This window comes from Erythrolamprus reginae, chromosome 1 (assembly GCF_031021105.1).
Source record: "Erythrolamprus reginae isolate rEryReg1 chromosome 1, rEryReg1.hap1, whole genome shotgun sequence".
NCBI lineage: Eukaryota > Metazoa > Chordata > Lepidosauria > Squamata > Dipsadidae > Erythrolamprus > Erythrolamprus reginae.
The window spans coordinates 214086019-214110208 of record NC_091950.1 but is presented as its reverse complement, the minus strand read 5'-3'; the positions used below and the strand labels follow the sequence as shown (position 1 = coordinate 214110208).

General features: G+C 43.9%; 1 protein-coding gene across 7 annotated transcripts in view; it reads right to left on the bottom strand.

The window, feature by feature from the left end:
- PIKFYVE (phosphoinositide kinase, FYVE-type zinc finger containing) overlaps window positions 1–24190 on the bottom strand; it is a 113355-nt gene that overhangs the window by 43658 nt on the left and 45507 nt on the right. For 5 of the 7 annotated variants that reach the window (XM_070732139.1, XM_070732138.1, XM_070732136.1 and 2 more), the window contains 8 exons: window positions 18468–18615; window positions 17778–17945; window positions 11695–11757; window positions 8180–8309; window positions 7741–7921; window positions 7168–7242; window positions 2584–2691; window positions 1753–1893 (listed from right to left, as the gene is read on the bottom strand). In XM_070732139.1, coding sequence (XP_070588240.1) covers window positions 1753–1893; window positions 2584–2691; window positions 7168–7242; window positions 7741–7921; window positions 8180–8309; window positions 11695–11757; window positions 17778–17945; window positions 18468–18615 — 1014 coding nt within the window. The remainder of the gene's footprint in view (window positions 1–1752; window positions 1894–2583; window positions 2692–7167; window positions 7243–7740; window positions 7922–8179; window positions 8310–11694; window positions 11758–17777; window positions 17946–18467; window positions 18616–24190) is intronic. The other 2 variants (XM_070732142.1, XM_070732141.1) reach the window with 1 other exon arrangement.

Here is a 24190-nt window from a genome sequence, read left to right as displayed (position 1 = left end):
CTTTCTTTCTTTCTTTCGCTTTCTTTCTTTCTCTTTCTTTCTCTCCTTCCTTCCCTCCTTCCATTTCTTTCATTCTCCCTCTCTATTTTTATTTCTCTTTCATTTTCTTTCTTTCTCTCTTGCTTTCTTTCTTTCTTGCTCTTTTTCTTTCTCTCTTTTACCTTCCCTTCCTCTATTTCTTGCTTTTCTTTTCCTTCCTCCCTTCTTTCCTCCCTCTACAGGATTGGGTGGCAGTGAAGTTACTCTCCCCTTTCATAAGTTTCCTTGCTTCCTTCCTCTGTTCCTGTCCCTTCACCCTTTCTTTCTTCCTTTCTTTCTTCCTTCCTTTCTTTCCTCCCTTCCTTTCCTCCCTCCATTTCTTGCTTTCCTTTTCCTTCCTCCCTTCTTTCCTCCCTCTACAGGATTGGGTGGCAGTGAAGTTGAATAAATAACTACAGTTTAATGAATAAAAATAAAAGTTTGCCATGTTGATTGTTTTGGGTAAAAAGAGGAAGGGAAGGAAAGCTCTCAGCTTATCATCTTATTAATAAGTAAAGTTACATTTATTCTTGCAATGTCTTTTTGCATAATTTAGACTAACTTTGTGAGTTTTTTGAGGGCTGGAACCAATTAAAATTATTTACATTAATTCCTATGGGGAAAAGTCGTTCGAGATAAGAGCTGCTCGACTTAAGAGCGCAGGTCCGGAACGAATTAAACTCGTATCTCGAGGTACCACTGTATCTGTATTATTTTCAGATTCCATTTTCAAAAGTCCTCCCTCAGTTATTTTTATTGGCATAACCATTTTACCGCCCTGTATAAACATCCTCTACCAAAAATCTTTATTGCTGAACTGCAAAATACTGCTGGGTCCTGACCATGAATTAGAGCATTAGCTTTAATCATTTCAAAGGTGCTTTTTCAAGAGAATTTTCTTTTTTGTTTGTTTGTTTGAAATGTTTCACTTCTCATCCAAGCTGGTCAATTACCTCTTATAAAAGCACCTTTCAGACAACTATGACCAGCATGAATGAGAATCTCCATAGACATCAGATTTAATCATAGAAGTACTCATGAAAATTATGGGAAGATGTTAAATTATTGGTAAAAGAAGAAGCCAGAAGATACATCACAAAAAAGAAAATGAAGAATACATTAGCAATCAAACAAGGCCACAGAAATAACTAACACAAAGAAGACAAGAAGATAGAAGTCTAGACAAACTAGAGAACTTAATGCAAACTTCCAACTAAAGGTGAATAAAGTATATTTGAATTCAGACTGTAAACAAATAGGGGGGGAACCAAAATGACAAAAGCAAGAGATCTATTTATGAAAATAATTGATATCACAATAATATGATTTTTGAGATGGGGAGGCTATATAAATTTGATATATAAACACATAAGACATTTAGCCTTGTGTCAATGTCATAAAGAACAAAGCATTAAAAATGGCAAAATAGCAAGAAAATAGAACTGCAAAAGGAACAATACGGGGTATTTTAGGAGGTTTAATGTTTATTTCTTGGTTCAATCCCTTTCTAGAACTTTTAAACATTTTTATACAAATTTTATTTTCCGCTGAATAAATAAAAGCATTACTATTCTTTTTATCAAAAATACTTTATACAAAAATTTATTTACATGTGCATTCACACAAAAGAATGATTTATCTATACATTCATTACATTATACCATATTTGACATGTAAGAGCTTTTAATAATGTGAAATCACAATCATAGTATAATTTAAAATGTTAGTACTTACAGGCTTAACATTAATGACCAAACTAATGCCATGTTCCAGAAGCATGTCCTGAGCAATACGGGATACAGTTTTTTCAACCAAGACTAAAGTTGGTCTGACATCGACTATTCGCTGAACATAGTTTTTTAAAAACTCCCTTTCCTAAAATGATAAAAATAGACTTCGTAGTCATACACTGAGTATTGCACAATTAGAAAAACATTTCTATGGTCATGTGGCCATCAGGTCTAAACACCAAAGACGCATGGAACAATGTTATTTTCCCATCAAAGTGGTACCTATTAATCTACTCGTGTTTGCATGCTTTCAAACTGCTAGGTAGGCAGGAGATGGAATATTATATTTCTGAACACTAGAAGAGTTAGAATTAGTATCATTTACTGAACATTTTCTAAGAACATGTCAAACATAAATTGCCCAGCACTGGGCTTTTCGTATCAAATCTGCTATGAAGAAAGATGGTGGCAGAAGTATTTATTTTCTGTAACTGTTTCCTGTAAAATTCCCAAATATAATGTGCTATAAAATATTATCGTGTATTCATAATTGTATAAATATTAAATATATTATTGTGCACAAAGAAAATGTTACTAAAACCAACCTCAAAAATCCATAAACAAACTAATTAGGCTTTCATTATTTATTATTATTATTATTATTATTATTATTATTATTATCATTATTATTATTATTATTATTATTATTATTATTATTATTATTATTATTATTATTATTATTATTTATTAGATTTGTATGCTGCCCTTCTCCGAAGACTCAGGGCGGTTAATTTAACTTGAATTAATAGGACAAGGAAAATAAAACTATTCTCACCTGGAGGACGATGGGATCTATGCATGTAAATTTTGTTTCTTCTCGGTAAAGATATTCAATGGAACACTTCAGCAGTAGGATTTTGGGATTTTTAATACAGGAATTCATCTGGAATTAGATAAAAATTATGAGGTTGTATTGCAGTGTTGGTAAAACAAGTCTGTAGCCCAGTGTCAACACAGGTAAAGTGTGAAACTTCCAAAAAAGAAAAAATGTGGGATACACAGCATTACCACCAGATGGATTCATAACTGGCTGACCAACCACACTGAAAATGTAGTCCTCAATGGAATTGCATCTACATAGAAGGAACCATGCAGTGGGATACTCCAAGACTCTCTCTTAGACCTAGTACTCTTCAACATTTTCAAAAACTATTCAGATGAAGGTGAATTCATTAAATTTGCAGGCACGTCTGCTGCCCAAAAAGGCAATGCTGTTCTAAGCTGCAGCTATAGAAAAATAGTATCATGGTCAAGTGAAGTCTTAGTATCACTAAAAGAACTGCATTCAGTACTGGTCACAATACCACCCACCCACCCCCCAAAAAATGTTGAGAGAGTCTAGAACAATGATGGCAAACCTATGGCATGGGTGCCACAAGTGGCACGTGGAGCCCTATCTGCTGGTACACAAGCCATTGCCCTAGCTTAGCTCCAACGTGCATGTGTATGCCAGCCAGCTGATATTTGGTTCGCACAGAGGCTCTGGGAGGGCACCAAATAACAGCTGGCTGGATACACAGCATCACCACCAGATGGATTCATAATTGGCTGACCAGCCACACTGAAAATGTAGTCCTCAATGGAATTGCATCTGCATGGAAGGAAGCATGCAGTGGAATACTCCAAGACTCTCTCTTAGACCTAGTACAGTGGTACCTCAAGATACGAACCCCTCGTCTTACGAACAACTCAAGATACGAACCCGGAGTTCAGAAAAAAATTGCCTCTTCTTATGAACTTTTTTCATGTTACGAACGCCAAACCCGAACTTCCAGGTTCGGCGTTCAGGAGGCTGCTAGGAAGCCCCCCGGCTGTTTTAAAAGGTGACAGCCGGGCGGCGGGCTTCCCAGCAACCTCCCGAACCCCGAACTTTTGCCGAACTTCCGGGTTCAGGGTTTGGGGGGTTGCTGGGAAGCCCCCCAGCCCGGCGGTCACCTTTTAAAACAGCCAGGCAACTTTCCAGCAGCCTCTGAACGCCGAACGCGGAAGTTCGGGTTTGGCGTTCGGCTTCGGGAGGCTGCTGGAAAGCCGCCCGGCTGTTTTGAAAGGTGACCGCCGGGCTGGGGGGCTTCCCAGCAACCCCCCGAACCCGGAGGTTCGGCAAAAGTTCGGGGTTCGGGAGGCTGCTGGGAAGCCCCCCAGCCCGGCGGTCACCTTTTAAAACAGCCGGGCGGCTTTCCAGCAGCCTCCTGAAGCCGAACGCCAAACCCGAACTTCCGCGTTCGGCGTTCAGAGGCTGCTGGGAAGCCCCGCCGCCCGGCTGTCACCTTCGTTCCCCTTCTTACCAGCCCAGCAGGCAGCCGCTGCGGAGCCCGGCCATGTGGGCTCCGCCCCTCTCCTCACCGTGAAGGGAGGGAAGGGAAGGGAGGGAAAAGGTTGGCTCCCCCCAGTTCTCCCACGGACCTCTTCCACACACCCCAGCCGCCCCCAGCCTCCGCGCCGCCACCCCTCTGTCATTTTGTAGAGAAGCGAGAAGAGGAGGAAGAGCTGGATGCTGGTGGTGGCGGAGGAAGGCGAATGCGGCTCGGAGGCTGGGAGGGAGGCGGAATACGGGAGGAGGAGGGAGCCAGCCTCCACACTTTTCTTTCGGCGGAGGAGTTAAGTGGCCAGAGAAAGGGATCAAGGTAAAAGCGCCGCTGGGCTCGGAATGACTTTGTCCAATTAGCTCCTCCGAAAGAAAAGCGTGGACGCTGCCTCCCTCCTCCTCCCGTATTCCGCCTCCCTCCCAGCCCGTTAGGCAGGCCGGCGGTCTCCGTTGCGGAGCCCAGCCATGTGCGCTCCGTTCCCCCTCTTACCAGCCCAGCAGGCAGCCGCCGCAGACCCCGGCCATGTGGGCTCCACCCCTCTCCTCATCAGCCCGATCAGCTGGCCGGCGGTCTCTGTCACAGAGCCCAGCAATGTGGGCTCCGCTCTCCTCCCCGCCGGGTCTCCGTTGCGGAGCCCAGCCACGTGGGCTCTGTTACATCTTCCGCTGCCAGCCAGGCCATGCTGGCGGCAGCGCAACAAAGAGGGGCATTCACCTTCCTCCCGCCCGCAGCCGACTGACCATGGGCTCCTTGACCGTGGGTCCGGTGCTTAACCCCGCCCCTCTGTCCCACCCATCGCCCACATCCGGCAGAGCTGCCTCCGGGAGGAAGGTGAATGCCCCTCTTTGTTGCGCTGCCGCCAGCATGGCCTGGCTGGCAGCGGAAGATGTAACGGAGCCCCTCAATCGAGCCAGCAGGGAACAGAGCGGAGCCCACATGGCTGTGCTCCGTGCCGGGAGCCACCGGCCGGCCTGCAGGGCCGGTGGGGGATGGAACGGAGCCCCGCAATGGAGACCCGGTGAGGAGAGGGGCGGAGCCCACATGCATTCAGGGCGAAGTGCGTGGAAGGGAAGGATGCTCCGGTTTCCCGGGCAGGGACGATGAGCGCTCGGAGGGGGCACAGCCCAGAGCGAGACTTGGCCTCCGCCGCAGCTGCTGCCCGCCTGCTTCTCTCTCTCTCCTTCCCTGTGCCGCTGCTCTGCTCGGTCGGCGGCTCCGGAGAGGCAGGAGCCGGGTGCTGGCCTGCCTTTTGTCCCCCGCCACCGCCCGCTGGCTGCGAGCGCTCTGCCAGGCGGCTCCCCCCTCTCCGTGCCTCCGTTCTGTTTGTTTTGTCTCTGGGTCTGCGGAGGGAGGGAGGAGGGAAGCAGAGCAGAATCTCTGCTCGCCAAGCACCGCGGGGAAGGAGGGAGAAAGAAGCAGGCGGGCAGCAGCTGCAGCGGAGGCCAAGTCTCGCTCCGGGTTGTGCCCCCTCCGAGCGCTCATGCCCCCTCCGGAGCATCCTTCCCCTCCACGCACTTCGCCCTGAATGCCTCCTGGCTCAAGCCGGCGGCGGCAGACCGCCTTTGGGTTTTCGGCTCGGGGGGGAGCAGGTGGACTTTCCTAACTCCCTCCGCCCCCCCCCCCCAGCAGCAGCTGCTACAGCCCCCGGCTTCCTCGCCCCTCTTCTGCTAGCCACGGGCGAAGAGCGGGGAAGCCGGGCAAGAGCGATCTTCTGCCGGCCATGGGCGAAGGGCGGGGAAGTCGGCGGCTGTAGCAGCTGGTGCAAGAGGCTTCCCCGCCCTTCGCCCATGGCCGGCAGAAGATCGCTCTTGCCCGGCGGGAGGCAAAGCACTGGGGTGGGAGTTGTCAGGACACCCCCCACCCCAGTGCTTCGCTTCCCATCAGGCAAAAGTGCTCGGGAGGCCACGGGTGACGGGCGGGGAGGATCGGGAGGCTAAGTCTCCTGCAGTGGGTGCTGTGGTGGGGACCTTTGGGTTTGTGGCTGGGGGGGAAGGTGAAGCGCTGGGATGGCGGGTGTCAGGCCAGACCTCCTGCCTCCCCCCCAGCCAAAAACCTAAAACCGCCTCCCAAACCCGAACTTTTGCTGAGAAGCCCCGCCGCCCGGCTGTCACCTTTTAAAACAGCCGGGGGGCTTCTCAGCAGTCTCCCAACGCCGAACCCGGAAGTTCGGGTTTGGTGTTCGGGTTCAGGAGGCTGCTGGGTAGCCGCCCGGCTGTTTTAAAAGGTGACAGCCGGCGGCAGCGTTTTTTTGCGGGGGGGGGGGGGGGTTTGTTGTTGCATGGATTAATTGACTTTACATTGTTTCCTATGGGAAACAATGTTTCGTCTTACGAACCTTTCGTCTTACGAACCTCCCCCTGGAACCAATTAGGTTCGTATCTTGAGGTACCACTGTACTCTTCAACATTTTCAAAAACTATTCAGATGAAGGTGAATTCATTAAATTTGCAAGTAGAGCAATGGGAAAAAAACCCTGCAAAGACTTGGGGCTTGGAAAATATTCTTCCCAGAGAGAAACAATGAAAGAACCTGCAGGGTAAGAGCTGGGAAGATTTTTAGCAGCTATTAGGGCTGAAAAAAAGCTTCGAAAAAAAGCTACATTTAGAGTATAAGACGTACCCAAACTTTTAGCCTCTTTTAGGGAGGAAAAAGTATGTCTTATAGACGAAAAATTTGAAACATCAAAAAGTATCTCTGTGATTCTTCATACTCATGACTAAATGTTCCATAGAAAAAAATGGCTGTCATATATGGCAGAAATCAAATGCTGCATTTCACTATCACAACTGCCCAGCATAGAGACGACATTCGCATTGTTTAGAGATGGCTTTGCTGCTTCAGGCTCTAGATGACATTTCATCATATCCAAAAATTCAACAGAAAAAGTCTGATACTTTTTCACAGAACTATGGTGAAGTGTAATAACATCACGATCAAAAGATGCTGTGTTATTAAGAATTGCATAGAACATTCATAATGTTCTATTCTATTCTACTATTCTATTTCCATCCCCACCCCACCCACCCATATTACATAAAGAGGTTCCCCGATACCTTTTTATGTGCTATGTTCTTGGTGCATACAAAGCCATTCACCACTACAGAGTCAAATTTTTTTCCACCTGGAATCTGGAAAATTATAATAAAACATTATGTTAAGTTGTATTTTATAATTTCAAGTTAAATTAGGAAACAAACTAGTCCTAGTTCTCCCTATCCATACTGGCTGGTGAAAATGGGAGTTATTCCTTAGCAATGGAGCAGCAGCCAATACAATTATACTGATAGTTGGGAGAAGAGAGAAAGAAAATTTATTTTTACAATAAAGTTAAATACATAAAACTGCACATTAAAAATTATGTACAATACAGATTTAAAGTAGGATGAATATGATCCATTTCTCAAATACAGTTAATTAAAAAGCCAGCCTGAAGGTTTACCCTGTCCTGTTTTACATGACTAGGCAGTGAAAAACAGAAAGATAGGCAAATCTCTAGTAGTAGGAGTATAGTTGGATTAGTGTGTCACAAATCGGGCAGCACCAGTAATATTAAACAAGGACATCTTTTCAAAGTAGGTCCGCTTTCTTTTCTCCTTTCTCAGTTCTAAACACACAAAGAGGCTCACTTTTTTGATGTGGACGAACTGGCGAATGTCCATGTCATCATCTCTGTTCCTGACATCAGGTCGAACAGTCTGAACTACCTGGCAGACCACTGGCACAATTATATCACGCCAGGAGAGGGACAATGCTTCGTTGTATAGCAGCTGTTGAAGCAGAGCCATCATGTGGTTATGATTAGCAGAGCTGCAGATAAACATGATAAAGGTTCAAGAGAGAGAGCAGAGCTACAGTCATTATAGATATTGGGGCAAATATTATTATAGATATTGGGGCAAACCAACCCACATATTTTACACAGACTGTTGAGCACTAGTTTTCATATTTGGATGTAATGTATTTATCCTGGAGTTGCATACTTATCATTTTTCCCCAATGTTTTTGCAGATTTTGAGCATTTGCAATTGACATCACAACTATTTGTCTAGTTTTCACTCAACTTACAGCAATCTCTCCATAGCTTGTTTTTCTCCATTCTCCTCCCGCAGCAGATCCAGATTGCTGTGATGCCAGCGTAGCGGTGTGAAGAAAAGGTCTTTGGATTTTTCTTCAACCCTCCGGTTAAAAAGTGATTCTAAAAAACAAACAAAAATAGAGATGGAATTGCATATTTGAATATTAATTTGTGCACTAAATAATCAGTTCATTGTCAGGGTTCCGACCAATTCCCTAATAAAATCAAAACTTATATAGTTTTGCACATATCTACATCCTGCAGCCAAAACAAAGTTATGAGAGAGCATTGTTGGGAAAATTGCTGTATTCTGCAGTCAGAGAAAGAAATGAGCATTGACATCCTACTCCTGCCACATGTATAGTTATAGTGGAATGAATGTGGATGACTGTTTTTCAATAAATTGGGGGTTTTAGATTAGATTTAGACTAGTTTTAACTTTGGGGTTTCTTACATCTTCCTTTTTGTATTTATTCCTGTTTTGGAAGCCACCCTGAGTCTACGGAGAAGGGTAGCCTAGAAATCCAATTAATTAATTAATTATCTCCCACAAGTCCTAAATATGGGGAAAGACTGCACTGAATGTATTACAGTAATACCCCGGTTATTGCGCCCCCGACCATTGCGAACAGGGTAATTTGCGATTTTTCAACCCGGAAGTCAAAACACCATCTGCGCATGTGTGCCCTTTTTTTCTATGGGCACGCATGCGTAGATGGCGCCCGGCAGATCAGCTGCTGGGCGGCTTCCCTGGGTCTTCCCCCTCTTGCTGGCGGGAGGGTGAGCAGCGGGCATCAGCAAGGAGTTTCCCCACCGCCCACGCAAACTCCTCGCTGCCGCCCGCCCTTCGCCCGCCCACGCCGTTCATTCTCGCCGCTTTCGAGCTGAGTCCCGGAGCGAATTCGCTCCGGGACTCAGCTCAAAAGCGGCGACAGCCAGCGCGGCGCGGCTGTTTTAAAATGTTGCCGCCGGCATGGGGGGCTTGCCAGCACCCCCCGGACCCCCAACCCGGGTTTGGGGGGCTGCTAGGAAGCCCCCCATGCCGGCGGCGACATTTTAAAACAGCCGCGCCGCCCCCAATCTTCGGCTCCTCGCTAGCACTGCGGGAGTAAAAACACCATCTGCACATGCGCAGATGGCGTTTTTACTTCCGCAGCGCTACTTCGCGAAAACCCGCTCGTTGCGGGGGGTCCTGGAACGGAACCCTCGCAACGAGCGGGGGATCACTGTACTTCTCCTTAGGAAAAGTTACTATGACCTATTTGATATTATCATACCGTGTTTCCCCGATAGTAAGGCAGTGTCTTACTTTCTTTTTACCCCCAAAAGCCCCCCTATGTCTTTCTTTCAGGGTATGTCTTATATTAGAAAAAAATTGAAAGGGTCGCGTTCCCGAAGGCTCAAAGTTGACTGAGCCTTCCATCCTTAATGAGGGTAAGTCAGAAAAGCACAGGGTCTGCAATGTTTGGGGTCCATCATCTGATGAAAGGCACCGAAAAAAAGGAGGAAAGGAGCTAAAAAGAAGCAGCAGGATTGAAAGACCCGCATAATTTCCGAGCCGAGATAAATGAATGATGAAATCTGGACTGCCGGGCGGCCCGCCTGGAACGCCAGCAATGCCGCCGGGCTGATTGCCGAGCGGGGACGGGGCGCGGGAGGAGGCAGCGCTGCACCGGACCCCTCAGGCCGCTCCGCCCGGGATGGGGCTCCTCCGGAGGGGCGCACGGGGGCTCGGGAGGAGCCCCATCCCGGGCGGAGCAGCCTGAGGGGTCCGGTGCAGTGCTGCCTCCTCCTGCGCCCCGTCCCCGCTCGGCAATGGGCCCGGCGGCATTGCTGGCGTTCCAGGCGGGCCGCCCGGCATAAGCAGCGGTTTTGTGCCTCTCTTGTCGAGCGAGGACGGGGCGCGGGAGCAGGCAGCGCTGCACCGGACCCCTCAGACTGCTCCGCCCGGGATGGGGCTCCTCCCAAGCCCTCGTGCGCCCCTCCGTAGGAGCCCCATCCCGGGCGGAGCGGCCTGAGGGGTCTGGTGCAGCGCTGCCTCCTCCCGCGCCCCGTCCCCGCTTGGCAATCGGCCCGGCGGCATTGCTGACGTTCCAGGCGGGCCGCCCGCCATAAGCAGCGGTTTCGTGCCTCTCTTGCCGAGCGAGGACGGGGCACGGGAGGAGGCAGCGCTGCACTGGACCCCTCAGACTGCTCCGCCCGGGATGGGGCTCCTCCCGAGCCCTCGTGCACCCCTCCGGAGGAGCCCCATCCCGGGCGGAGTGGCCTGAGGGGTCTGGTGCAGCGCTGCCTCCTCCCGCGCCCCGTCCCCGCTCGGAAATCGGCCCGGCGGCATTGCTGGCGTTCCAGGCGGGCCGCCCGGCATAAGCAGCGGTTTCGTGCCTCTCTTGCCGAGCGAGGACGGGGCGCGGGAGGAAGCAGCGCCGCACCGGACCCCTCAGGCTGCTCCGCCCGGGATGGGGCTCCTCCGGAGGGGCGCACGGGGGCTCGGGAGGAGCCCCATCCCGGGCGGAGCAGCCTGAGGGGTCCGGTGCAGTGCTGCCTCCTCCCGCGCCCCGTCCCCGCTCGGCAATCGGCCCGGGGGCAATACCCCCCGTGTTTCCCCGAAAGTAAGACATATGTCTTACTTTCGGGGTATGGCTTACATTAGCCGACCCCCCTGAAACGCCCCATATGTCTTACAATCGGGGGGGTCTTACTATCGGGGAAACACGGTAGGTGCTTGGCTCCTTTTTTTACCATATTTTATTATTTTATATTTTTTACTATATTTTATTATATTTTGTGATAACTCATCTTATTTTTGAAAGTCGTGAGGCATTAATAGCTATGAACTATTGCAAAATCAGTTTTTAGAAATGTGAAATCAAAATCAGTTTTTAGAAATGTGAAAAATAAACTTTTAAATCAACTTTTAAAAGCATCTAAATTTTAACAGGAAAAAATTAAACTAAATTTTAAAAGAGTAAAATAAAAGAGTAAATCTCAAAACTGTTCCTATTTTTTTTTTAAATGTTTCTTTTTAAAATGAAAAAAACCCTATGATGATTGTAAAGACTTGAGGCAGATCAGTGTTTTCTGCTTTTAATATATTTTGCTATTTTAATATGCTATACATCAAATACACTGAATTTAATTCATATGGAAAATTTTCTTGTAAGCTAACATTGCTTCTTTAATTTGTTCAACTAGCAGAGATAGCTATAAAGTTTGTTGCATTATTTAAAGAAAATAAATGTACTTAATGTGTTACAACATTAGTTAAAACTGAACTTTATAGCTTTAAGCTTAAAAGAAAAGTAGTTAAATTAAAAGACAAATGCCAAAAACAGAAGACAGAAGGAAAGGCAGGGATTTAAGTAATGAAAGACCTACGCATGCAAGACTGTCTTTACTCCAATTGTATGCATTCACAGCCCTTCTACAGAGAATAATTTGACATTCACTCAATGTTATATGATCCATTTTCTATAGTGGGGGGGCATCCCTTTCACATTCAACTTACCTTTGATGAAAGCATCACTTATTGAGATCATTTGTTGTCCTCCATTGTCAGCAATCATATACTCTGAATGAAGATAGAAAATAGAGAGATGGGAGGAGAAAAGACAGGTTATGCTTGTATGGTATTATATGACATATACACACATTCATTCCAGGAGGTTAATAAGAAACATGAGTCATATATTTAGTCACTGAAGGCCTGTCCTGAGAGAACCTGCCTCGTTCCTTTCTCCTTCATTGTGTCAGCATAAGTACTAAATTATCATCCAATGGAACTGATGAAAAAAGATGCTAAATAAAAATATTTTCCAGTGGGGCTTCTTATACGGCAAGTATTTCAACAAGACCAGGAGTCTTGTTTATCTTTTTTAAAGTGGATTCTTGGTTGCCACATCTAAGGCAAGGGATGTGTTAAACATTCTTCGTATCCTTTCCCTACTTCCTCTGACAATAACTAAGTTATTCAACTTTGTCCTCAGTTAATGGCTGGGAGGGAAAAACACAATACCTTTCGACTTGACATTGTACAGAGGAGAATTTATTCCACGAGACAACTGGGACATCAAATTTGTATTCTTGCCTTGTCCCCACAAGCTCTTTCTCATAGGACAAATAACTGCCAGAAGCATGATTAAAATAAACAATCCCTCTACTACACAATTTGCTATGTTGATAGCTCAAAGAATAGAGAAGGCAGCTTTAAGGGAGAGCTCATTGCCACCCCCTTCATTACTTCAGCCTGCCATTTAGTTCTTCTTTCATTGTTTACCATTACAAAGATCTGAGTGAGCCTGGTGTTACTTTTACACCCCAGATATGCATACATCAAGTATAAAATAGGACACACCGCTACAAAAAGACAGCTTAAATCCTATTTTAAACCCTCGTCTTGTTCTATATATCTTTTTTGGGGAGTGGGGGGATCTGTGATCCTCTGCTCTTTTTCTGGAATGGGATTTTGCTGAACCCTAACCCTATGAGACAGTACTGGTACATTTACTGGTGAGCCATAGCAAACTGTCCCCAACACTATTATTACGATTCAAGAAGTAAAGGCAGTAGCAACACAATTTCCTTTATACTATATTGAGTTATCCTGAATACTTTGGGTGAAGTTTGACACAGAACCTATGCAAAGTATATTTTGAAAACTTTTTAGTGAAGAAATATTGATTTGCCAAGCTGCCTAAAACCACTAACTAACTAAAACTAGCACCACTCAACAACAAGTACTACAAGGACCTTCAAACTCAATCACCGACATCTCCACTATAGTCAAAGAGACCATCGAGCGCGAGCAAAAACATCACAATGCAATCCTATTTGGACTAGAAGAAAATGACGAGCCTGACATCAGCAGCAGCCATTTTACACAAACCATTACCCCCAAAGAAATGATTGAACATTCCAAAGATGGCCCTGAGCACAAGAATAACGACGATTCAATGGCCCCCCAATTCTGCAGAGTGGTTTGTAAAAACAAGTCCAGCGAGTCTACGGAGAGGGGCGGCATACAAATCTAATAAATAAATAAAAATAAATAAATAAACGGAAGTCTAAACTCCATTGCCAGAAACAATGCCAATCACAGCAAACTTAGATCTAGACCGGATCTATCTCTATTACAATGCTTCCGCTCCTCTGAACTCCGTGCAGAACTCAAAAGACAACTAGATCTAGGTGAAACAAACTTATTTACGTAGATTACCGTGCTGAATGCATCAAAAACAAGACCCACAATCCATCCCACAACCTCCAACATCCCGCAACAACAAAACAACATCCCACACACCACTAACCAAGACTAAGTAAGTGCACCCCTTGCTTCCTCAATCCAATCCAATCCAATCCCAATCTCAAATGCAAACTAATCAATGCAAGAAGTGTAGTTAACAAAATGCTCGAATTCCTTCTACTATTAAACACTGACATCTTCAACATTATTTTTGTCTGCAAAACACGGTTAAACACATCCCTCCCTGACTCCATCATCACAGCAAGAAACTATCTTGTCTTCCAGTCTGACCATGAAACCCACAGAGGAGGTGGAGTAGCTATGAGGGTCGCCCAGAAAATAATGCACCAACATTTTTTCTTCAACAATTATTTATTGAATACAGTGAAAAGTATACACAAGAAAGAATGATGTTTCTTCTACACCTATTTTTCCATGTAATCTCTGTCCTGTTCTATGGCCTTCCTCCAGCAAAATATAAGGGCATGTATGCCCTGTCGGTACCACTCATTGTTCTAATGGCCTCACCCTCTGTTCCCAGAGACTAACCGTATTTCTGTCGACTGCAGATTCTACATAAACTGTACACAAACATTTGTGAATGTTCCCAGCAGTTTCTTTCTACGCAGTGAGAAATTCAATGATGACCCGCTGCTTGTAACGTACATCACTTACAGACGCCATTTTGAAACACTGCTGCAGCTACGCTATCTATTTGAAGAAACGCAAAATTTACAGATGCACTTCTGACAATTCAAATAATGTATATCTAAAGTTTGACATTTGTACCATTACTGTAGATTGAGAAGAAAATGTGGTGCGTTACTTTCTGGGCAACCCTCACATATTCTACTAAAAGACACTAAACTCATTGCTAACATGGACGGCCTCCTTCACATACCCCTTTATCTTTCTTGGAGACTTCAATCTACCTCTCATTAACTGGACCATAAACAAATGCACAACTGAACCCATCCATAGAACCTTATACAACTCTGTTACAAATCTGGAACTTGAACAACTAGTAACCAACAATATTAGACTCAACAACTGCCTTGACCTCATATTCTGCAACAGCAAAAGCACAATTTATGGACTACAAGTAAAAGAACCCTTTTCCAACAGCGACTGCAGCATGATAGACTTCAGCCTCAATCTACACCATTGCAAGAATCACCTTAATAATGGGACACCCAAATACAACTTTTAAAAAGCCAACTATGAATTCATAGATGCCAACATCTCAACTCTTGACTGACAAACTTTAGTCTCTGGCTTTAACACTGTCAATTATCTCTATAACATCTTCTTGCTAGAAGTCAAAAGAACTATCAGACTACACTTATTTATGATAACAACCATAAAAAAGAAAAACAAACTACCCATATCAATAAGGAAACTACAATTTTAAAAAATCCCTCTGGTGAAAAAACAAAGCAGGCTATGTAGCTAACTTCAAAAAAATGCTACAAGAATATATGCCACCAAATAAAGACAGAATGTTCCAACTATCACAGCAAACAAGAGGAAAAATGTTTTCGCATAAAATCCAACAACATTATGTTGTTTTCAGGAGAGATAGTCAATCTTTTTCAGTTATAAATACATCTGAAGTGCTGAGTTATGTCACAGATGCTTTCAAACATAACTGCTATGGTAGCTTACCTAGTAACAAAATGGTTGCCATGCTGCGCACAGCTAATTGCAAATGCTATTAGTGCATGGGATTGATGCCACTCTCCTTTTATCCTCCTAAGACTCTCTGCCATACCCCTTGGTTTTGCTTTATTTCTGGGTGACTGGGTTTATTTCCAAATATTCATTTCTTTGATTTACTGCTCAATGAATATCACAACTTTCTGCCCAGCAACTAACAGCACAGGGGAGGAAGAGTCCCATATTAGTTTCAAAGAAATTTATTTGCTAGGGAAGCAGATACAAATGGCTGGATACTTAAGAGATGCCATGCTGTAACAGTTCATTACACAGCCAGGATCATTCAACTGCTTGCATATTATCACTGCTAAATATTGCATAGACTTACTTTGAAATATAAAGTTAAGGGAACTTCTATTTCTTATACACTCTTCCTATTCTTGCCCCTCAAATTTGCATACCCCACATCAGGAATTATTCCTTGCTTCAAAAAAGTAATTGCTGGATCAAAATAAGTATCTTCCAAAATACTTATAGTTTTTACTAAAATATAAAGTGGTGATCAATAGCAGCTAAATCTTCATGTACACCTTCCATGATCTTTTTTTGGAGTATCTGTTTTTATTTTTTTAGGAAAGGTGACTCACACCTACTCATTGAGTAATGAAACAACATTATAGATTAAAGTTAATACTGCATTGTAGTGAAACAATGATTTAAAGCAGCTTTCAGATCCAAGCATATTCTCTCTCAGCCCAATTCACTTCACAGGGTTCTTACTGTGGGGAAAATAGGAGGAAGAAAGTATGATGGCTTTGTTTGCCACCTTGAGATGTTTATAAAAATAATATAGGTGAGATATAAACAAAATAAATAAAATCATAAATACTTGGAATCAGAGAGACAGAAGCATCATTTTAATGTCCTAATCTGCATAAAATTCAAGGGCTTGCACAAAGTGTCAGCAGAGACTGGTTGGTATCATAAATGACTGAGTTGCATTTCGGTAACATTTCGCCAAGATTTTTCTGCTTACAAACCAAATTCCTTTCCTTTCCAATTAAACCTAAGGAAAATTTTCAAAAGCATTTGGTATATTAGTATCGTGCAATAATATTAGGAAAATGAAAATCATTCACGGGAATTGATATTATTAGTATTAATTTTAGTGAACAGTGTTATTCCATGCATGAAGCAGCAGAACAAATACTGAATTAGAATATCTAAGATTATTTGTTAGCTTTTGTTATTAGGATGGGCACAGGGAAATTTACCTTTTTAATTTAATTTTCTTTAGGAGAACAGAATCCTCTAATGATTTTTGTGAAGCAAAGTTGTCAAGAGAAAAGATTAGACAAAAAGCTCATCCTTATCTGTAATTATTAAAATTATTTTGTAAGTCCCCCAGAATCTCTCCAGCAGTGAGTTGGGCAGCATATATATTTAACTGTATAACAGAGTTGGAAGGGACTTGGGGAAGATCTTTTAGTCCAACACCCTGACCAAGCAGGAGATCCTACTACCATTCCAGACATGTGGCTGTCCAGTTTCTTCTTAAAAACATCCAGTGATGGAGTGCCCACTACTTGTGAAGGGAAGCTGTTCCACTGGTTAACTGTTGTCACTGTCAGGAAATCTCTTAGTTCTAGGTTACTTCTCTCCTTGATTAATTTCCATCCATTTGCTTCTTGTCCTGCCTTTAGGTGCCTTGGAGAATAGATATTGGAACATCTTCTTAGATATTGGAACACTGCTATCATGTCACTTCTAAGTCCTTCTTTTCACTGGACTAAACATACATAATTCCTGTAATCATTCTTCATGTGTTTTAGCCCTTTGGGGCTCTTTTGTGCACTCTTTCGCCTCTATATCTTTTTAATAATATGGTGACAAAAACTGGAGGCAATATTCTAAGTATGGTCTTGCTAAGCTTTATAAAGCAGTACTAATACTTCACGTGATCTTGATTTTATCTCTAGGATTGTGATGGCTTTTTGGCTGCTACAACACACTGCTGCCTCATATTTAAGTGATTTCCCACGAAGGCTCCAAGATCCCTCTCACAGTTACTGCAATTGAATAGGTTTCACTTAATTTGTACCTGTACATTTAATTTTTCTTGCCTAAGTGTAAGACTTTATTTTTCTCTACACTGAATTTCATTTTTTTAGATAGGGCGCAGTATTCAAGTTTGTTAAGCTCCATCTGCATTGTGAACCCAGCTTCTGGATAAATTTAATAAATAAGGTATTTATTTAACATTTAAACCAATGTTAAATATTTATTTAATAAATAAATTTAATAAATACATATTACTATTAAGAACTTAAAGGGAAGATCCTTCACTGCCTTCAATCTGGTGAGTAAAAGAAAATCAGAGTTTAAAATGTTTATGCTTGCAACGTGCAAGCTATTCAATAGCTGGACAATATATATGACAATAACTACTCTGTTCTTTTAAGAAAGTAGAGATCAAATACCCAAAAGCATTATGCTACATGGAGAAAAGGCATCTGTCAGAGGAGTTATGCAAGAACTCACCAATAGTATAGGCAACACATGTTGTTTGTGAAAATGAAAAACAGGAATTTCCTAACTGTGAAAAGATTACAGGATTATTTGGGGCATATTTGAGCTGAGGCATCGGCCTTGCTTTCTGTTATGGGCGACTCCAAGTGGCAGCTACCTCCTACCTTTCTGGTCAGCAGGATGAGGGGGCACATGTGGGTATTTGGAGTGCTTCTTGATATGGAAGTTCACGTTGTCCAGCTCCACATTCAGGCTGATGGAAGCAGCTGAGTCGCTGTCCATGGCAGACTGGAAGCTGCTGACTGAGGTACGCTTGCTAGGGCTGGCAGAATCTTTTGGATTTCAGTGAGAAGAAAAATACAGGGAGGAGAGGGTGGGTGCAAATAACAGGTTTCAGGAGGATATCAAGGAGAGGAGAGAGATTATCTTAATTACATGAAACTGACTGCTGGAGAAAGCAAGAAAGACAGTACTTTCATCCACTTGTATTTCATGGCTTTTCTAAAACTCTGATGGTCTTTGAGAACCATTTACTCTATCAGACCATTGTGCTATATCAGAGATATACCGCAAATACCTTATACATATGTATTTAAAGCCTGAAAACAAAACTAAAACAGTCTAGCTGACTGCACAGAAAACGCAGCATTTGTTTAAGCAATCTTCTCAGTCTGGTATCCTCCTAATGGGAGTTGAAATACTAAGAATTAGAGACACGAGTTGGAGGCAACTAGCATAAAAGGTTTAGAGGGTGGGGGGGAAGCATTTGCTTCTACGGTGGAACAGGCAGAAAGCAGCGGCAATGGGACTAGCAACTAAAATGGAATCCTCAAATGACAGGCACAGTGACTCACTAGTCAGGTTGTCATCTCCTTCTTCTGCAATTTGCTCTGTGTCACTATCATCAAACTTGATGTCTTTGAACCATGATGGCTCAGAATGGCCCTCCACGGAATTGACAGAATCGCTGTCTGGAGAAGGAGTTTCAGAAAATTCTGTGCTCTATAAAATTAATGAAGGAAGAAATACTAGAACATGAATGATACAGAATGGAGATACAAGATTAAGACAATCAGATTCATAGGACATTTGCACAGGAAATATACAAATGAATAAGAGTATCTTTTCAAATATATATTTAAGTAACAACATTTTGCTGACAAAATCAAAACCCACAAGTAAAACAATGAGAAACACCAAAAAAATCAATTGTTGGTTTTCTCTATGTGCAAATAAAATTAGGAATCAGTGTTGAGTAAGAGGTAACAGTCTTCTGATTCACAAAAGAGGAAGTTTATTTTTGGCACAGGGAATTATAACTTCTCAAATTTGGATTCTTTGTAATACTCTCTTGCTCTCTGCTGTTCTAAATAGGGAGAAAGTCTGTTGCCATGCTAATAAATCCCACAGGAAATAGAATGTTGGACTTACCTGAATGTTTCTTCTACGTGCACTGCAGGAAAGTCTAAGCATGGGTTTCAAATCGTCTGACTGGCCAGAAATTGAGTTCCAAATTTTTGGCCACACCTCTTCCTCTGGCCAATCATAGGTTTTTTCAATGAAGACCTGGGTCTGTAAAGGATGTAGCCCATCTGATGAAATCAACCACTCCTGGATCGCAGACTATATCAGAACCAGGGTGGGATTGGACTCTTCTGCAGGGCACATAGAAGAAACATTCAGGTAAATACAACATTCCTTCTCCTGTGCGCTATTTGGAGAGTCCAAGAATGGGATATACCCAAGTTAAATTGTTGTAGGGTGGGAAACAGATTGATCCAGTGTCCCCTTGGGCGGTAAAACCTGTTACAACACTTGTCTCCCAAACGCTGCGTCCACCAAGGCAAACATGCCTAGTTTGTAATTCCTCACAAGCAGTGAAGGCGAAACCCACATGGCTGCCCTGCAAATTTCTAGGATTGAGGCCTGCGTAGTCCATGCTGTTGTGGTAGTTGCACTCCTGATTGAGTGTGCTGTGATACGGCGTGAAGCAGGCTGGGCCTAGCATTCATAGGCCAACGCTATGCAGGCCTTCAGCCAGTGACCGAGTGTGGATGGCGACATCTTCTTGCCCAGAGACCTGGGCTGAAATGACACAAAGAGACCCTCTGACCGTCTGAAATCAGCTGTACGTTTTATGTCCTTGCACAGAGCTCTGTAGACATACCAGGTATGCCAGCATCTTTCAAGCAGATGTCTGGGATTTGGGAAAAAGTCAGGTATGATCATCTCCTGTGCCCTGTTATACCAAGTGTTGATCTTTGGTATAATGTTGGGTCTAAACGGAGGACCATTCTGTCTGGATGAAAGGGCTACCTCAATACCCAGAGCAATGATCTGTGCTATGGTATTGTTCAATTCTACAGAGAAGCCCAGGTCTCAGTTCTCCTTAGGGCGGAGCCCCGTCGCTGTAGGAGTAAAAGTGGCTGATGGAGCAGAAGGCCTAATGCCAGACTCGGTTTGCAAGCCTGAAGCAGATAGGCCAGAGGCCTGACATGATATCTCTGTGGGAAAGGAGATGTAAGGTACATTAGATTATCTAGGCCCTCAACAGTCAGGATTCGGGCATGGCTACAGCATGGAAACTGCTTTGGTCGCTATGATGGATGCTTTCAATACCATCGATCATGGTATCCTTCTATGCCAACTGGAGGAGTTGGGAGTGGGGCCACCATCTTACGGTGGTTCTCTTTCTACCTCTCCGGTCGGTCGCAGTCGGCGTTAGTGGAGGGTCAGAGGTCGACTCCTAGATCCTTCCCTTGTGGAGTTCCTCAGGGGTCGGTCCTCTCCCCCTTGCTGTTTAATATCTACATGAAGCCACTGGGTGAGATCATCCGAGGACATGGGGTGAGTTGTCATCAGTATGCTAATGATACCCAGCTATACATCTCCACCCCGTGTCCACTCAGTGAAGCAGTGGAAGTGATGTGCCAATGTCTAGAGGCTGTTAGGGTCTGGATGGGTGCCAACAGGCTGAAACTCAATCCCGACAAGAGGGAGTGGCTGTGGGTTCTGCCTCCCAAGGACACCTCCATCTGTCCTTCCATTACCCTGGGGGGGACTTTTGACCGCCTCAGAGAGGGTCCACAACTTGGCGTCCTCCTCGATCCACAGCTGACATTGGACCATCATGGTGCACTAGGCGAGGGGGGTGTACACCCAGGTTCGCCTGGTGCACCAGTTGCAGCCCTATCTGGACAGGGAGTCTCTACTCACAATCACTCATGCTCTTATCACCTCGAGGTTTGACTATTGCAATGCTCTCTACTTGGGGCGACCTTTGAAGAGTGTTCGGAAACTTCAAATCGTCCAAAATGCAGCCGTGCGAGCTGTTATGGGGCTTCAAGGCACACACATATTTCTCCAGCAGTCTGAAGACTACATTGGCTGTTGATTAGTTTCTGGATGTAATTCATAGTCTTGGTTATGACCTACATGGCATCGGACCAGATTGCCTCCGGGACTGCCTTCTGCTGCATGAGTTCCAGCAACCGGTTAGGTCCCACAGAGTCAACCTTCTCCAGGTCCCGTCAACTAGACAATGTCGTTTGGCGGGACCTAGGGGAAGAGCCTACTCTTTGAAAGGGCCTGGCCCTCTGGAATCCACTCCCCCCAGAGATTCGGACTGCCTCCACCCTCAACGCCTTCCATCTACTGACTGGGGGAAGAGCTAGCAGAATTATTGCTATTAGAATCCCTTTTGTTATTGCTGTAACCGCTATTATTGATAGATTTGTGATTCACTCACTCTGCCCCATAATCCCTAAATAGGGAAGATCTTATCACAGAGTAAAAGATCAGGGTACTCACTGCACCTTATGAATCTCAGAAATAGCCCCAAGTTGACAACATGGTTTGTTAGTGCAAAACAATCTGCAAAATAGCTGCAAGAGAAAAAGACCTAAAATCAGCAACATGGTTACTAATGACAGCTTTAACTGTGCCTGAAACTGGCAAAACCATTTATTTGCATGTAAAGGCTGCCTTCCTGGCTCCTGACCAAAGCCTCGGTCGTCAGAGGCTCTCTCCCAGCTTCAATGCCTTCCTCTGGGCTCATAGGCACTTCCCAAAACTCGCAGAGGCTTGGTGGATGCCACTCTCAAAATGGCAGCTATCAGCTCTATGATCAGCACACCCCTGTGGGACCACGCTCATAGCGTTTTGCCGCCAGCCAAGCTCAGACCAAAGCCTCAGTCCTCCAAACTCTTCAGCCATCATCTTGCAGCCTTAAGCCAACCGCACAGCAATGGCGATTGCAGCACCGCTCTGGCCATGGAAAGCAACCAACGCTTCTCTAGTCACTCCAGCCACACCAAACGTAGAGTATCAAAACTTTTTTTTGAAGTAAATATCTAATTATAATTGAATTCAGTTAAGAGCAACTCAAACTATCTCTCTCTAGGCTGACTGAGTTGAAAAAACTGATGATCGGCCAGAGAAAGAGGCATGGCCAAAGATTTGCAACTCAGTTTCTTGTCAATCAGATGATTTGAAACCCATGCTGGGACTCTCCAAGCAGCACTCAGGAGAATCAAATGATCACAAATACGTGGGAATTCTAGCCTTGAAAATGAGAATGCTACCAACCACCCAATGGACAGCCCAAGGAATTTCTGTTTTTGAAGTATACATGTTTCAGATGCATCCATGAATGGTATTAGCATATGCTAGAATTCCTAGTTTTCTCCACTTCCTTCCATGACATAATAGTTTAACTTGCTGTCCTCTCTCACAGACATAAAGATATTTAATGAAAGTCAATAAGTCACTCCCCTACTCAGTCACGTATTATTCTTTAGAAAATATAGCTCTGCTAATTATTGGACACCATCATAATATCACAGAAAAGTTATTATATTTATTTGTAATAGAATTCAAATAACAGCTTTGGAAGTATTAGAATCAAACCCAGGTGATTTGTTTTGATTTGATTTGTATGCCGCCCCTCTCCGTAGACTAGGGGCGGCATACAAAGACTCGAAGGTGCCTGGTAGCAATTATGCTGACACTCAATTTTGGGCTCAAGGTTAGTACACTTTGCGACAGAGGACAGATACATACGCACTAATTGAGCAATTTTCTAGCTAACCAAACAAAAATGACATTAATCTGTTGCATCTAAAAGGCCAATTTTGACCTCATCGCAAGTCTGAAGCAAGAATTATTGTAGACAGAAGGAATTTTGAGAAAGAAACATTAAGCAATGTTTATGATAAGGAATAATCCTGATATAAACTGGAAATGTGGATTTATCCTTATTTTTCTCCAAATGTGTATGTAGTTAAAAAACTTTATAATTTTTTTCATTACTGCTGAATCAATTTGTTTTTTAAATTTCAGAAGACAGACAAGAAATAGATACAATACATAGAGCTTTGAATTACTTATTTACAGTCGTTAAATACAATCTGGCAAAAATGTTTACTGAGCAAATAAGCTGCCTCCTGTATATTACAGGAAATCTAAACTAGATCTGCACAACTCATAGAGGGAAGGGCTGCACTGATAAATTAACTAATGGTAGGCTATAAAGGAATAGTTGGCAGACTAATCAGCTGTTCAACAGCTGGCAGAGCATCAGCAGCAATGGAGTTGGTGACATTGATGAGGCCTGGAGATGTTGAAGGTGCCTCGTAGTAAGTCTTTCGAAGTCATGGCAGATCCCTTTTAATTGCAGTGACATTAGGTGGGAGTAGAGTTAATTTATGTCTATGGAGATTTTCAGTCAATCAGGTCATAGTTGTCCTAAAGATGCTTTTTCAAGAGGCAACTAGACGGTCTGGTTTTTCTTTGAAGACATTTCGCTTCTCATCCAAGAAGTTTCTTCAGATCTAACTCGATGGTGGGGAATGGAAGGATTTGTGCTCCTTGCAGACAGCTGGACATTTGCATTCCTTTAGTGAGTCATTAAGGTCACCTGGAGATTTATCTGTGTCATCAGAGTCACCTGAGTGGTACAAATGGGTGTGGAGCCTTCTTGGAACTGTTGACTGTGTTGTAGATTGGAGACAGATGCCATATCCCTCCCCCTTTGTTGAAAGAGGGCTGCTCAATTTTGACATAGACAGCCTCTTTGACACCTCTTTCAAACCAGCGGTCTTCTCTGTCCAAAATGTGGACTTTGCTGTCTTCAAACAAGAGGTCTGCGTCTTTTAAATGCAGATGACTGCTGAATCTAGTTCTGATGGGTTTGTTCTCCTGTGTTGTGCCAATCGCTTATGAAGTGGTTGTTTCATTTCCTCCAAAGTACAAATCTGTATATTACTTGTATATGCAGACTTGTACTGCATATACCACATTGCTCAGTTTATGTCTGTATGGGTGGTATCTTTGGGGTGGATAAGCTTCTGCCTTAGTGTATTCTTGGGTTTGAAGTGTGTATGCATGTTATGTTAGCTGAAGCTGCCTGCAAGGAGTATAAATCCTTCCATTCCCCACCATTCAGTCAGAGTTGAAGAAGCTTCTTGAATGAGAAGCAAAACATCTTCAAAGAAAAACCAGAAAATCCATCTGCCTCTTGAAAAAGCACCTGTGGGATAGAGTTAATTTAATTTTTTAAAAGTCAGCAAGTCACACA